General features: G+C 40.5%; 1 protein-coding gene across 1 annotated transcript in view; it reads right to left on the bottom strand.

Moving 5' to 3' along the window:
- Positions 1 to 14,392, bottom strand: part of col5a1 (procollagen, type V, alpha 1) — a 75,400-nt gene that overhangs the window by 13,780 nt on the left and 47,228 nt on the right. Inside the window, exons 30-49 of the mRNA XM_025062080.1 lie at positions 14,215 to 14,268; positions 12,775 to 12,882; positions 10,993 to 11,046; positions 9,966 to 10,019; positions 9,199 to 9,243; positions 9,002 to 9,055; positions 8,009 to 8,053; positions 7,862 to 7,915; positions 7,718 to 7,771; positions 7,552 to 7,605; positions 6,758 to 6,865; positions 6,304 to 6,393; positions 5,764 to 5,817; positions 4,474 to 4,581; positions 4,270 to 4,377; positions 2,680 to 2,733; positions 2,525 to 2,578; positions 2,334 to 2,441; positions 2,194 to 2,247; positions 1,977 to 2,084 (exon numbers count right to left, since the gene is read on the bottom strand). Coding sequence (XP_024917848.1) covers positions 1,977 to 2,084; positions 2,194 to 2,247; positions 2,334 to 2,441; positions 2,525 to 2,578; positions 2,680 to 2,733; positions 4,270 to 4,377; positions 4,474 to 4,581; positions 5,764 to 5,817; positions 6,304 to 6,393; positions 6,758 to 6,865; positions 7,552 to 7,605; positions 7,718 to 7,771; positions 7,862 to 7,915; positions 8,009 to 8,053; positions 9,002 to 9,055; positions 9,199 to 9,243; positions 9,966 to 10,019; positions 10,993 to 11,046; positions 12,775 to 12,882; positions 14,215 to 14,268 — 1,422 coding nt within the window. The remainder of the gene's footprint in view (positions 1 to 1,976; positions 2,085 to 2,193; positions 2,248 to 2,333; positions 2,442 to 2,524; positions 2,579 to 2,679; positions 2,734 to 4,269; positions 4,378 to 4,473; positions 4,582 to 5,763; positions 5,818 to 6,303; positions 6,394 to 6,757; positions 6,866 to 7,551; positions 7,606 to 7,717; positions 7,772 to 7,861; positions 7,916 to 8,008; positions 8,054 to 9,001; positions 9,056 to 9,198; positions 9,244 to 9,965; positions 10,020 to 10,992; positions 11,047 to 12,774; positions 12,883 to 14,214; positions 14,269 to 14,392) is intronic.

Below are 14,392 nucleotides of genomic sequence, written 5' to 3'. Positions count from 1 at the left end.
CTGCTGATATTGTTGAACTACTGCAACAAGGACAACAAAACACACAACACTGGTCGAAATGAAAAACTGTTACTGAGTACATTGTCGTTGGATTGGCCAATGTTCTAAAGAACAAGTATTTGAATAATTAATCAGGCCCCCAACCCTACTTTAGACGCTCATGACAATTTTTTCAGCAGCCTGTTCTGATGAGAACTTCCACCGTCTCCTGATTAAAGTGTAACTTTTGTCAGAAAATCTCCAGCATCTGTCAGGAAAAATACTGGTAGCGGCTAAAAGCTGAGCTGATCTTTCTGAATTCACATCATTTACCGCTCTGTCGAAACGTTTCATCCGACAAGCCATGCGCGGCCCCTGACCTCATCCTCATAACAAGCTGTTCATGTCTGCCACACTGAGGCTGGTTACAATCTGCTGAGAGCATTAAAGACAAGTGCTCATCAGAAGACACAGAGGAAGTGTTTGGGCAAAAGGCCTGAACTCCTTCGTTCCTTGCCAGCTCCTTCAACTGGCTAATAAAATGCCAGATCAGCTGAGGAACACTTACCCCAACGAGTGCTTTGTTTGTTCACACGGGAAAAGGACGCTTCTGGATAATACTATTAAAGAGCAAAGGGGTGATTCTATTGACTGATGCAAAAATAACTCACACCATCACTTTGTATAAAGACGCAGCTGAAAGTGCACAGCACTGCAGCAAAAGCAGCCAAAGCCGGCCTTTCATAATACAAGAAGAGCAACAAATAAGAGCCGGGAGTTGATTTGACGAGAGCCTCCATTAATAATGCATTTATCATTTCTGTTTTTTAAAAACAGTGCCACTGAGTATTTATTCACACTCTCTTTGTTCTCAGCAACAGTGCTGCTGGAGAGGGCAGCCTGTCCGTTAGATTTACTGTGCACTTGTCACTCTGCAGCAGAGGGAGAAGAGAGAAGAGGGGGAAAAAAACACCCTCAAAACAACCGTGCCCTTATTTAAAAGGGTTTCATACAAATAGCCATGTGAAATATTAATGGCTGAGAAGCCTCATAAAGAGGGATCATTCACAGTCTTTACCACCCAACACTCAGACTGCTGGCAGCCTGAATCTGCTTCCTCTAAGAGTGCTGTAAAAACCAGTCGACTGGATAAAACCGTTCGCACCTGACGCCTCTGGGGGGCGCGGCGAAAGATGTGTTGGCTGCCATATTAGTCTGGGATTGATGGTATCAAAATTTGATGAAAATCCCAAATTGAAATGCAGGGTTCACATCTGCAGAGACATTTTGCTCAGCAGCGGTGTAGCTTCCACATCGTTCAGCCGAACACGACAGCAGCAACAACATGGTTCCTTCACAGCAGACAGGTTTCTTCAAGAGGACTTTGTTTTCTAGAACTATTTTCTACCTTTTTTTCTAAAAAAGCTTCTCCCACTGAACCTGAAATTGCTCATTAAACCCCTGCCATTTAGTTTCAGTGCCGTAACTGTACGGATGTTATCAAACCACATTTGCAGATTAACTGCTGTGCATCTTGGGTAAAGGCACTGACAAGTCAAAAAGTCAGACGTGCATGTTTGTGAACGTGTACATGTACTGGATTTGTTTGCATATTTTTTCATTCATATATAACTGTAATAGTATTTTTTTACTTCAACAATTCTATCAGCCACATGGCAGATTAATCACGATTAATCAAGATAGATTTAATAAGGAAAAATGTAAAGAATGTAATGTAATGTAAAGAAAAATATGCAAAAGAAAAAGATAGATTTAATATGGAAAAATGTAAAGAAAAATATGCAAAAGAAAAACTCATCTCAAATACGGTATATTAGAGCATTAACTTAGATAACATACATACTGTATATGTGTGTGTTCGTACACACATATATATATATGTAAGACGGACATGGCGTTAATACACCATCAATTTTAAGCATCGCAAAGAAAATTCCTCGTTTTGCCGCTGACGGTCGTGACTGAACATAAATTACCTTTTCTCCAACAGCACCAGGGTTTCCAATGCCACCAGGAGGACCCTGTGGACCATCTGCTCCTGGAGGTCCTGAGGGGCCTCTGGGACCAGGGGGGCCAGGTGGACCCTGAGTGTGAAAGGAGTACATTTATTAAAGTAATACTGCAGTACGTGCTGATGTTTTTTTTAATTGAATAGATTTAAATAATTTCAGTAAAATCAATACAAAATCCTACCATCTGACCAACGTCTCCAGTTTCACCTTTCTCACCGGGTGGTCCAGGTAAGCCCTAAGAAGACAAGAGACATTTGTTTTTATAATTATGTTGAATTAATATAGATGATTAATACTGGTGTTGGACATTACGGTCCACACCTGAAGTCCAACTGGTCCTGGAGGTCCAGGGAACCCTCTTAGACCGTCGTCACCCTTCTGTCCAAACAGACCCTGCTGACCTCTGGGACCAGGTTCACCATCAGCACCCTGCATCAGACAGAGAGGTCATAATCAGGAAATGCACACCACCTGCGGGTGATGCTAAAATACACACTCAGAGCTGGACTTACAGCAGGACCAGGTGCTCCAACAGGTCCTTGAGGGCCAGTTGGACCAGGAGGGCCCTGGAAATGAGAAAAAAAAAATCAAATCAGGATGATGGTCAACAGATTGATCAAACTTTGACAGTTGATAATTGAAAATGATTAGCCTTCAAATAACTTACGTGCTCGCCTTTATGGCCCTTGCTTCCTTTCTGGCCTGGTTCTCCAAGCTCTCCCTGTGGAAAAGACACGGCGAACAGTCAGATTAAAAAAAAAATGTAATTCACAGAAGAAGGGGAAAAAATATGACTCTGCAATATTTATTTATGATTCCTTTTCAGCACAGGTCGTAAAGAAACTATAAAATGAATACAGTGACAGGTTGTAAGGGTTTTTTTTTACCACATAATTTAGAAGAAAGATTGTTCTAAAGATATATAATCTACAGTTGATTTCTCCAAACTAAGACAGAACTGAACGGTGCTGCAGGATTTAAAATTCAAGGAAGTTGTGTTTGCAGTGACCTTGACCTATTTTGGTAATATGCTATGCTAACGGTTGACTTATTTTGGACCTAGAATAGACTGAACTTGTTGCACTACTGAATGGCTGATTTTTATGATTTTCTGGACAATTTTGATCATCTTTAGCCTTTTTATGCTAGATTCTGTGTAGAACAGAAACTTTCAGGAAATCCCCCAGAATTCTACAAAGGAAAAATAATCTCTGAAGGAAGAAGTGTTTAGACTTAATCCTGTTCCTGTACAGAGAAACCTCCCTGTTATTTTCAAATATTCATCTTTTCTTTTAATTCCGTCTCCTTGATCGAGCCCCATTTATTTCCTGTTCCTGTTCCTGTTCCTGTCCTGGACACATCATATGGACCTTCCAGACTCCACATAGCAGAAGAAAAACCAGGTGTGTTTACGGACAGAATACTATAACATTACACAGCATGTTATTAAAATACAATATACTGTAGACACAAAGGCTGAACTTCAAAAGTGTAACCGCTGATGATCCAGTGATAAGACGGAACATGTTCTTTTTATCCTGCAACAGTTGGACAAATGTGGATTGGACAAAACCTATGAATATTTCAATTACATCACTCCTCACAAATATAGCCCAGAATCTGAAGGGAGCTTATCGTGACAGATGAGTCACGGGCGCTACTAGGAGCCAAAGAGAAGGAACAACAGCCCCACATTGAAAGTGCACCGTTCTTCCAACACCTCCTCGAGGAAGTGGGTGTTAGCAGAAATAAAGCTAATAACAACCAGAGCCAGGGGCATTTACTTTGGGCTTTATCTGAGTAATGCTCTCTGTGAGCCACCATTAGTCTTCCTGAATAAAGGCCCCCGACTGTGGGCAAATATTAGCTCATATGATCCCTCTGCCTGCGTGATAAATACCACATGTATTATCTGTATCTATCTGCACACGGGGCTACTTTGGGGTTTGTTATAAACTGAAGCTTTTTATTAAAACAATAATAGAGAATCCACGGAGGATTAGCGTAGCTGGGAATGCTTGAGTAAAGAATCAAAGTTATTAAGGCTCGTATTTACAGCCCTTTTCTGTACTCATCGGTTTGTGCAGAGGTTACCAAGTGTCCACAGAAGCAAATCAATGCAAGCTCCTCCAGACTGATTCCCTGTAGAGTATTTAAACCTGCAGCCGGAGGAAGATCTTTGGCTGAAATATCTGATGTAAAATGCAGAGTCTAAGTAAAGTAGAGTTTCAAATATGTGCTGAAAACGTATACGCACCTTGTCTCCATCCTCTCCAGGTGGTCCGGGGGGTCCTCCAGGTCCTGGCAAACCAACAGGTCCTTGAATGCCATCTCTTCCAGCTGGGCCTTGAGGTCCTTTCTCTCCCTTTAAGTTTTTTTTTGACACATCATACTGTCAGTCAGGCTCACTGATTTTTTTTTACCTGTTTGTTAGTGTTATCTTCAATTGAGGCTAACTTACCGGTCCTCCCTTCTCCCCAGCAGGGCCTGGAGGTCCTTGAGGGCCAGGGCGACCTGGGAGTCCAGTGGGTCCATTAGGGCCGGCAGGACCACGTTCACCAGGAGAACCCTGCAGTACCACATCAGTTAACAAAATGACTGGACAATATGCAAACAAACACCCAACACCGGTGTTCTGACAAATTATACCTCATCAATAACAACAAATTGTACATTATGTTATTGTGTTGACATGTTCTAAAATAGTTCTGTGTTGTTTGTTTGAAACTTTGGTAGAATGTGCTGCTGCCGATTTAGGACGCTCTAGTAAAAGAGATGGTTAATCTCCAGAGGATTTCCTGGATAAATAAAAAACACAAAATTGACCTAAAATAATTTATTTACTGAAAACTATCTGCAGTGCAGTACAATCTTTACACAAACATACAGATGAGACAGAGGTAGAGGGGGGAACTCATAGGTCATAGATGAACGTTAAGAGACGTGTCGTTAATGAGTAACTAACTGGTTTCTGTTTGATCTTGTTGTGTTTTCAGTAAGCGTTTTTAGAAGTGACATTTAGTTGTGAACAGAAAGCGTTTTGTGACATTTAGTTGTGAACTTCACTATTGATTTGAATGCAAGGAAGTGACAAATACATGATGTCACTGGGCCTCGTCAGATCAGCAACTATAATATTAATATTTAATAAAACATAGCTTACAATGACAATGCCATAAAGCCAAATAAAGATGTTTTAAAAATATCACAAACATATTAGGATTTATCCAATTTAAATTCTGTCAGCATAAAATTCAAATTTAGTTTAGGCGTAAGACTGAGTTACAACATAGTCAAAAGACTAAATCTAATGCTTTAACATGACTTGGTTCCATTGGGTAATCATTTCTACATTACTTATTGTTTAATTATAACATTAGGATGATTAGAGGCTAAGACTAAAGGTCTTCTTGATTCAGCTGATTGTTAAATATGGTTTCAGTGAATTACTAAGTTACACATATTTGATCTTATTGTCTTTTTATAAAATGGGATTTAGTTTTAATCAAGAGAGCGTTTACTTTAAGGAATACATGTCATGTACGTACGAACTGAACTAAACTACTCTGCTATAATTAAGATGTGTTAAAATATATTCTCCAATTTCTGATATCAATTATTGTCCTGATGAATTTGTCTGCCTCTTATATAAGGAATCATTGTCATCTTCGTCTACAGCGAGTAAAAGGAGAGGATGAGGAGAAGAAGAAGAGAGTAAAGATGAAGAACCGATGCAGTCACATGTACTCACAGCAGGACCAGGTGGACCGTGAGGACCCTCATTCCCTTTCAGGCCATGAGCCCCCTGCAGAACAAAAATTGACAACCTCAGAAAACACACACACACCTCTTGGGAAAATTGGTCACACACACAGTGTCAGACACAGGACCGTTCTCTCTCAAACAGGCTCAGCATGAAATTTCAAATCTCCCATCATCCTCAGACTGGAGCGTGAGGACAGATGGAGACAACAGTCATTTACCAGAGCTGCTGCTGTAAACACAAGATAGAAGGTGTGTTCTTCTTCTGGAAAACTGATTCTGGCAACAGAACGAATGGATTGTATAACAACCGGACGGTGACTTTGATGGGTTCAAACACTAGCAGCAGTCTGGAGTTCTCTGTTCCTTCACTAATGCCCAGTCAGGGGTGCTGCAATTGCTTTTGTGTTCATGTCAATCTCATAATAAATGAATAAAGCCAAAGCTGTGAGAGATACTGAGTTTGTCTATTCTATGATAGAAGGTGGTAAATGATAACTTAACAATAAATTAATAAAAAGACACTTACCACAGGGCCAGGAAGACCTCTCTCACCGGGGAAACCTCGAAGTCCAGATGGGCCGTCCTTACCTGCTGGACCAGCAGGACCAGGGTCGCCCTGTAACGTAGATCACAGAGTCATATATGCTGTAAGTTAGTGGTCTATCTGTGGTTTCCAAAGTGGGGGGCGACCACCCTCGGAGAGCACAAAGCCACTGCAGAAGGCACACCGTAGGTCAATATATATATTAATTTATAATATATATTTATATATATATATTTCTGCCACATTGGGAACATTTCACAGATTTTAATAATACTTCCTTTGTTCAATGTGAAAAGCATTTTGACGTGGCGTTTGAAAGCATTAGTTGTGAATGCGTTGTAGTGAGAAGAGGGGGCTCAAAAGGAGGGGCGCTGCTGATAAAACAGTTTGGTAACAGCTGCCATAAAGGACTGGGATTCAGAAAATGCAGTTTCACCTTTGCTCCTTCTTTTCCTGCAGCTCCAGGTAGACCCTGCTCACCAGGTGGGCCTGGGGGTCCAGGGTGGCCCCGATCTCCCATTGGTCCTGTCTCACCGGTTGGTCCCTATCAAAAATGATCGAAAAAAACGAATCATGAATGGTACAATGTGCATCCGTGGTGCAGAGGAGGTGTGAGGAGGCAACACCACAGTGTGCAGAGGATGGCAGGAGGAACAGTGTGAAACAAATTAGCAATTCAAATTCCTAAAGTACGTTTGAATGCAACTGGCTGCGATAAAACATGGCACGGAGAAGCTCAGCATTTGCTGGGTGGGAGGACCTCAGCCATTAAGAGCACACACAGCTCTGTTATCATCCACGGGCATTAGTGGAGTGCATGTGAGGGAAGAGCTGATGCATAATGGATAACCAGTCCAATGCAAATGTGCACAATAAAAAAACAGCACTTATGTCATGAGGTATATGGTGTACTGGTGCAAAGTAAAACGCTCTGTAATGGCTGCTTTTAAAGTACACCGCGTAGAAGCTTCAGTGTAATCTACTCTATTGGTAGAAATCAGTCGTGAATGATATTGACTTTTTCATTACTGCATGAAAAAACAGGTCTTTATTTCTTATTTATTTATTTGTCGATGGAGGCAGCCATGTTGGATCACAGTGTTAATACAAAATAATTTGTGTCTTTTCGTGTGAATCTGTCTTCACCTATTCTCAACTCTTGAGAACATTTGGAGAAAAGAAATGACTGCTTTGGTTTATATTTGAAAAAGTATATAAAAAGGGACTCACCTGAGGTCCAACTACACCTGGAGGACCAGGAGGTCCAGTTTTGCCTTGGAACCCCTGTTGGTTACAGAGAAAAACAAACACAACTGTCAACAACTGATGCTGCAGAGATGGTGAAAATATATACATATATATATATTTAATATATACATATCGACAGTTTACTCACAGTCTCTCCTCTCTGTCCAGGATGTCCAGGAAGTCCGTCTTTACCTGAAGGTCCCTGGAACAGAACCACAGACCCATGGTATCAGAGCTACACCACATCACACTGTACACAAACACCCTGAACAGTTGATGGCGCTGTACTTACAGGAGGACCCTTTGGTCCAGGGAAGCCTGTTGGTCCTTGAGGTCCTGGCAGACCCTGAAAAAGAAGAAGAATTCTGGTCAATGACACGGTGTGTTGAAAGTGGGCGGTCCAACTGACAGGACAGCAGCAGCGGTGATGGTTACATACCCTCTCACCGGGGGGTCCTGGTGGGCCATCATTTCCTGAGTTACCCTAGAAGTACAAAAAAGAAACGAAAATGAACAGAAATGTTGAAGAGATGCAACTGCAGAAAAACTTATATCTTATATCAACCAGTCAACAGGTTCCATCGATGAGTTAAATTACATAGTTCTTAATTGTACACCAAAATATAAATACATACATATAGATTTATATTATATACACACATTTATTATATATATATATATAAATGATATAATATATTTATTGTGGAGAGCAGCAGACTGGTAGGAAGTAACAACCTGAGGAACTCACTTTCAAAAAGCATGTGTGCCCCATTACTAGGAAATATATGGCTTGGCTTTTCTAATTACAATATCTGCAACTAGTAGTGTAATAGTACAGGGTGAATTTGGGTACTGCTGCCAATGTTTTTAAAATCTAAAAAAAAGCTGCAGTTTTATATTCAATAAATAAGGTAATTACAATTACAGCTGTCAATTTAGTTTATATATTTAATGTAATGAACTCATAATGTAATGGAAAATGAATCACACATTTCCTGTCTGTTCTACTGTGAATGTTGGTTATTAAAGTTTGGATTAGTCTTGTTTAAATATAACAGTTGGCAAATATGTTCCAGAATATTCTGTACATTAACATGAACATATATTAACATTATATAATGTTGTAGTACGTCATGGATACAGAGGCCAAATTCTCCAATAAATGTCACCATGAGTCAGGACGGCAGCACTGTTCACTTTTAGAGGCATTCATTGTCATTTAAAGGAAATTTTACTTTTTTTCTTTTTGCCATCCGAATGTTACTGCTGCGCCACCTGGTGGTGCATATGTAAATTGAGCATCATAACAATATTGAAGCTAAAGGTTATTTATGTTAACTTGTATTTATGATGTTACTTTTGGGAGCTCTAAATCAAATGTATGTCACACACTCTTTTGGGTCTAGCTCTAAATCAAATGTATGTCACACACCTTTGGTCCAGCTTTCCCTGTTGGTCCTCGTGGTCCTCTCTCTCCTCGAGGGCCCTGGAAGAACATCGAGATTAAATTCGTTGACATTGTTGACAGTGAACGGTTCATAATTGGGCCAGTTTGGACTCCTTAACTCTGACTTGGGTGCCAAGCCCGTGCCATCTGGATACAAACATTAGATGCTGAGTAAGACTTACCGTTGGTCCTCTCTGTCCACGTGGGCCAGGCTTTCCTCCTGTTCCCTGCAGACACACAGAACACACACAGAGATGAGTGGAGAAGCTTTTACCACCACACCTACAGACAACAACAATTCAACAGATCCAGGCCTTTAAGTAGCTCCCTTTAATCTCCTTAATAGAGAAACGATCTCGGTCAAACTCATCACAGATTTGCTCTTACGCTGCGTCCATTACTCACTCCCAGTTTGATAAACAACAATGCACAATCTAAACAACAGAAGGTATAAACATCATAAATTAAAAAAAAACAACAACAACATTATTTTCTCCCTTTAAAAGGCTAGAAAGTTTCAACAAGTGATGTTTTCTCCTCAGGTTGGCAGCTAGGATTCATAAATTTCTCAGATGTTTTTGTAGAGATTAAATACTCTGTGTGCCCTGCTGCGTCCTGCTGACAAACCATTACTCTTGCAGGCAGGCTAATGGCTCATCCTTTAAACAGGGAAGAATGAAACATTGCTGGATGACCACTGAGTAATAAACATTGCTTTACGTGGTATGACATGAATTGTGGAAGCGAGGAAAGAAGAGAGTCCACCATTGTCTCCCACTTAAAGACAGATTTTTAAAATTTTTTTTTTTGAGCCATGTAACTTCCTCTACGATGATAAATCTTCAGCTCGGACAGGAGGGAATCTCTTCTGCTACACTGATACAATATTGATCCAATGTTTGTGTTTTTTTAGAAATATGAAGTATAATCTGAAGTGGATCTGACATACCCGTGTTCCTTTCTCTCCGTTGGCACCAGGGAAACCTTGGAAACCTTGTGATCCCTGTGTGTGAGAAACACAGCCGTTAGTCATCTCAGCCACACGCCTTAAATGTTATGTATCTTGTTTATGGTCGGACATGTGCACGACTTATTAAACTCAGTGAAATATTGTAGGTTTAATCAAAGCTTTTTCTTTTATTGGTGTGTTGACTACAGAAAGTGTGATTTAAATTGAAATGGCCAATTTGGGTTAAAGCTCCGCCCACTTTCTGTTCAGCTTTCTGTATGTAAAGTATGCAGAAAATTATTTATAATTACTTTATCCATAGTTTTGTTATTTTGTCTAATGCGAAATATTTGTTTCCCTTTTGGATTAAAATAGTCTTCTGTTCTGGTATTATGTTAATATTATATTGACGAGTACACCAATGACAGTACTTCATTGTACTCCTGTTGGTTTTTGCAAAAAATTGAATTGGGACATTGATTACTGGTGTGTACTGAGTGCTGACACCACATGGCAGGTGTATATTTCGGACCTTCAGAGGCTGTAAAAAGAGTGTTGTGATCTAGGGATAATATCAGGGACTGAAAAGAGAAGAACGTGAAGTTTTCTTCTGTGATGAAGTATAGTCTGTATTCTTGGGGTAGAAATACCAGGAAACAGTTGCTGAATTTTGTTTTACAAGCCTTTTCCTAAAAGCCAGAGGGTAAAAATGTTCTATTTCTTATGTTTGCCTGTGTATAATGGATTAGACCCAGAAATGTCTTTTGACTGGGAAACAAACAAAGAATTACAATACTGCTCATATTGGAAAAGTGTTGCTTTTCTGCCGCCACAGGAGTCAATAAAAATATTCTTCATGTGATTTACACTACAGAGGTGAAGGAGGCAGCCAGTGTGTATGCGTGAAGTATTTAGATGAGATGTAAAATCATGAGTGCACAGTATTTCCTCTAATCCAGTTTTTACTAACATTAAAAAGTGTTAACCTCAGACAGAACCTATGTTTTAGTAACGTAAAAGTCCTTACCTTAGGTCCTTGTCTTCCTGGGTATCCTGGCAATCCAGGAACTCCAAGTTTACCCTGTAAAGACAAACAAAAAAAAATTAGCTAAAAATAGATGTTGTTGGTCAAAGCTGATTCAGCAGCCACTCTAATGTACCAACTTTGGCTTTTAATTTGGATAAAGTGGAACCAGCCGTGGTTTCTATGGTGCAATAATAAAACAAAAAGCTCAAACACTGCAATTTCTTTTAAACTATTTCCAGCCTACTAACAGTGTGTGTGTGTGTGTGTGTGTGTGTCCAGGACACAGTCTCCGTCCTGATTGGCTTCTGCTGACATTTTATCTTGTCCCTATCCTTGCCAAAGCCACCACTACAGCTAACGAATGGTCAATGTCAGACCAGACTTATTACTTCATTATCCAGGAAATATAGTGTTTTTTTAATAAGAGTTTGTTATATTGGGTTAAAGTTTGACGAGAACCTGGCCACAAAATGGAGTTTTTAATTTCTCATGTAGCATAATTGATATTTGTGCTGATGAAGGAATCCAGATTAAACTGTGTTTCTAAGGTTACTATGGTTTTATTATTCACTTTTTTTGTACTGTTGGCAATGTCACAGAGACCTTAGCTGAGTAGTTCATCCGCTGTGTCCATGTGATGACGTCTGTAACAGCATGGAGTCTCTAAACAAGTCTGTCTAAAGATTCACAATTCTCTCAGAAGCCTTTAACGACAAATGCCTTTTGCCAAAAATGAAGTAATCAAATAAGCAAACAAAAATCTCCTCCAGACTGGTGTTGGTTTGGTTCAAGTGTGAATCATGTTTGTGTTGCTCATGTTATTACGAAATCTTTGTTGTTTCTGTTCTGCCTGGTGCTTAGCATTAGCATTAGCCTGTACACTGTTGCTCCATTTACACCTGACTTCTTTGTTTGTTTACTAATGTGTAATGATGAAACGCCCCCCGATGGAAGTCCTATGAAGTTGACTCTCCTGATGAAAATCTCTGCTGACTTCAGTACAAGCCAAATGCATCGAGTCTATTTTATGCTACATTAGTGCAGCTGTGAACGTAAACCATTACGATGTTGCTAGTCCCGTTCCAGCTGTTGTGCGCTACATTAGCATGAGCACGAGCACCTGCTTCACACAACAATATTCATAAGAGCCTGTTCGGCGCTAAGATGTGGGAACGTTGGCTGCTGCACAGACTGAGATTAATATGAAAATGCTTCAGCTGTTGACTCATGTGCCGTGCGCACGCTAACCGGCGTGTTCATCCGTGCCTGTGAAAAAACCTGCTGTAATGTAAATATCATTGCTCTAGTATTTCTGCTTCGGCGAGTACTTCGTTACGAGGAGGAATCTACAAGGACGACACATTTACTTCACACCACAGCTCTGCAGCTGTGAACAATGTGAGGTGTCACCACAGATTTGCATAATTCTCACTCAGAGTAAATAAGCGGTTGTAGCTGATAGCATTTGGTGAAAGATGTGCTCGACGATAGTGAAAGTAATCGTGTAATTCTTATGGTTTTAAGCAGGTGAGAAAATAGATGCAATGTTTTCAGTCACAGTGTTCTTCCAAAAATAAAAAAAAAGTACTGAATTTATTCTCTGTTCCCATTTGGTTTAGCAGTAGGAACAGTTGAATGGACTGCTGCTCAGACAGAGCTCATATCACCATCCAAGACTGAACAAAATGTGTTGATACAAAATAAAACAAATGTGTTTAAATACTCTTGTAAAAGAAAATGTCTTATTAATATGTTTTTGTGATTTAAACATTTGGACTGTACCTTTTCACCATTTGGTCCAAGAGGACCAGCATCTCCGGGGAGCCCTGAACGACCTTTTGGCCCCTCTGGACCGTCTTCTCCTCTGGGTCCTGCTGCTCCAAGTTCTCCCTGAAAATAAAAACAAGAAGAAAAAACTTTAGACTTAATTTAAGATTTTGTCATATGTGGTAGTTTCATGATTTATTTTGGGTTGTTGTTGAAAAATCAATTTAATTACTTATGTTATAATATTAAAAAAATATATTAGTCCCTTATTCATCCCACAGTGGGGAAATTAACAGTGTGAGTCCTTGCAACCCACACAGACTGCCACAGGAGGCGACGTTAAGTATGTGGTTCCTCTGGGGCTCGAACCCAGGACCTTCTGAGTGTAAAGCAGACGTGTAAGGCACACTATGGAACCACCTTGTTGTATTACAAACGAATGTTCCTTCTTGGTAAGATTACAACAACACTTTCAGTAATACTTGTAAGTACTACACGTGGAGTTGTGTACAGAGTTTTCCAGCCTTGGCCATTTCATGTAAGTCATCTCACCCTTTGAAGTGTGAGAGTGTAGTTATTTTCATTGGCTGCCTCTCCTCTCAGAGCAGTTAGTGATCCTATTACGGCTCCTCTCTGTGAGTGCGTCCTCCTTCTAGCAGGACACACATTCAATGATGGAGTACAAACTCAGTCTGACAGCAGCCTCTGCAGCACAGACGCCTCGGTGTAAAACAGCTATCCAGCTAAAGGGTGTGCAGTGCGCAGGCACATAAAAAAACAACCAGATACGCTTTCTGTAGGGTTTCCTGAAACTCGGTCATTTGGATTCCAGTCCATGCACATCTCTACACCTCTACAGCAGAGGGTCTCTTCAAGTCTCTCTGCTTTCATCTGGATTTCGAGGCTGGAGCTCTGCGTCCCTTCCTTGAGTTTGAAGGGGTTTAAAGTGTCATTGATTTCTCTTTCCTGTCTCCACTCAGTTACAGACGACGGGTTGACGATTTGATATTTGTAGGGCGTGATGTAAGTTATGTTTTAACTGTTAAAAACAAACAACAAAAACAGGCATGGCCAAGCCTTGACAGTGTGAACTCCTAATGCAGTTTAGGGAACTCAGACGCGCCCCAGTGGTTGACTTGTCAATTGCAGGCCTGAGAGCCGCTGCAGTTGGGAAGGTGGAACATGGGAATAGAAGGAAATCTACAAACTGCTCACGTAAACACCGTCGCACTGGCACAAGCTAACAGCTGGCAACCAGAACAACACCTTATGTTTGCTCATTACCCACAATTCCACGGGAGACAGAAACGTGGACCCATATGGGGTAGTGAATAAAGGTCAACCCCGACAAAGCCTGCTCCCCGAGCACACTGCAGAAGTTATAGTTGTCTTAAAGTGTTTTTTTTCTTCTTTTTTTTACCTTTCTGGAGGTGTGACACATCGACAACAACTCACCCGGTCACCCTTGATGCCCATGTCTCCCTTGAAGCCAGGGAAGCCGTCTTCTCCCTGACAACAGAATAAGGAAGGATGAGGATCTAATAAAGGAAAATAATTGAATCTCACACATGTAGAGCTCATTTGTCTTGTACTTGTGCATGCATACACTTACACACACGCCGACATGAGAATG

This window comes from Cynoglossus semilaevis, chromosome 14 (assembly GCF_000523025.1).
Source record: "Cynoglossus semilaevis isolate Cse_v1.0 chromosome 14, Cse_v1.0, whole genome shotgun sequence".
Lineage (NCBI taxonomy): Eukaryota > Metazoa > Chordata > Actinopteri > Pleuronectiformes > Cynoglossidae > Cynoglossus > Cynoglossus semilaevis.
The sequence above is the reverse complement of the archived record's forward strand: the minus strand, read 5'-3'. Positions and strand labels throughout refer to the sequence as shown.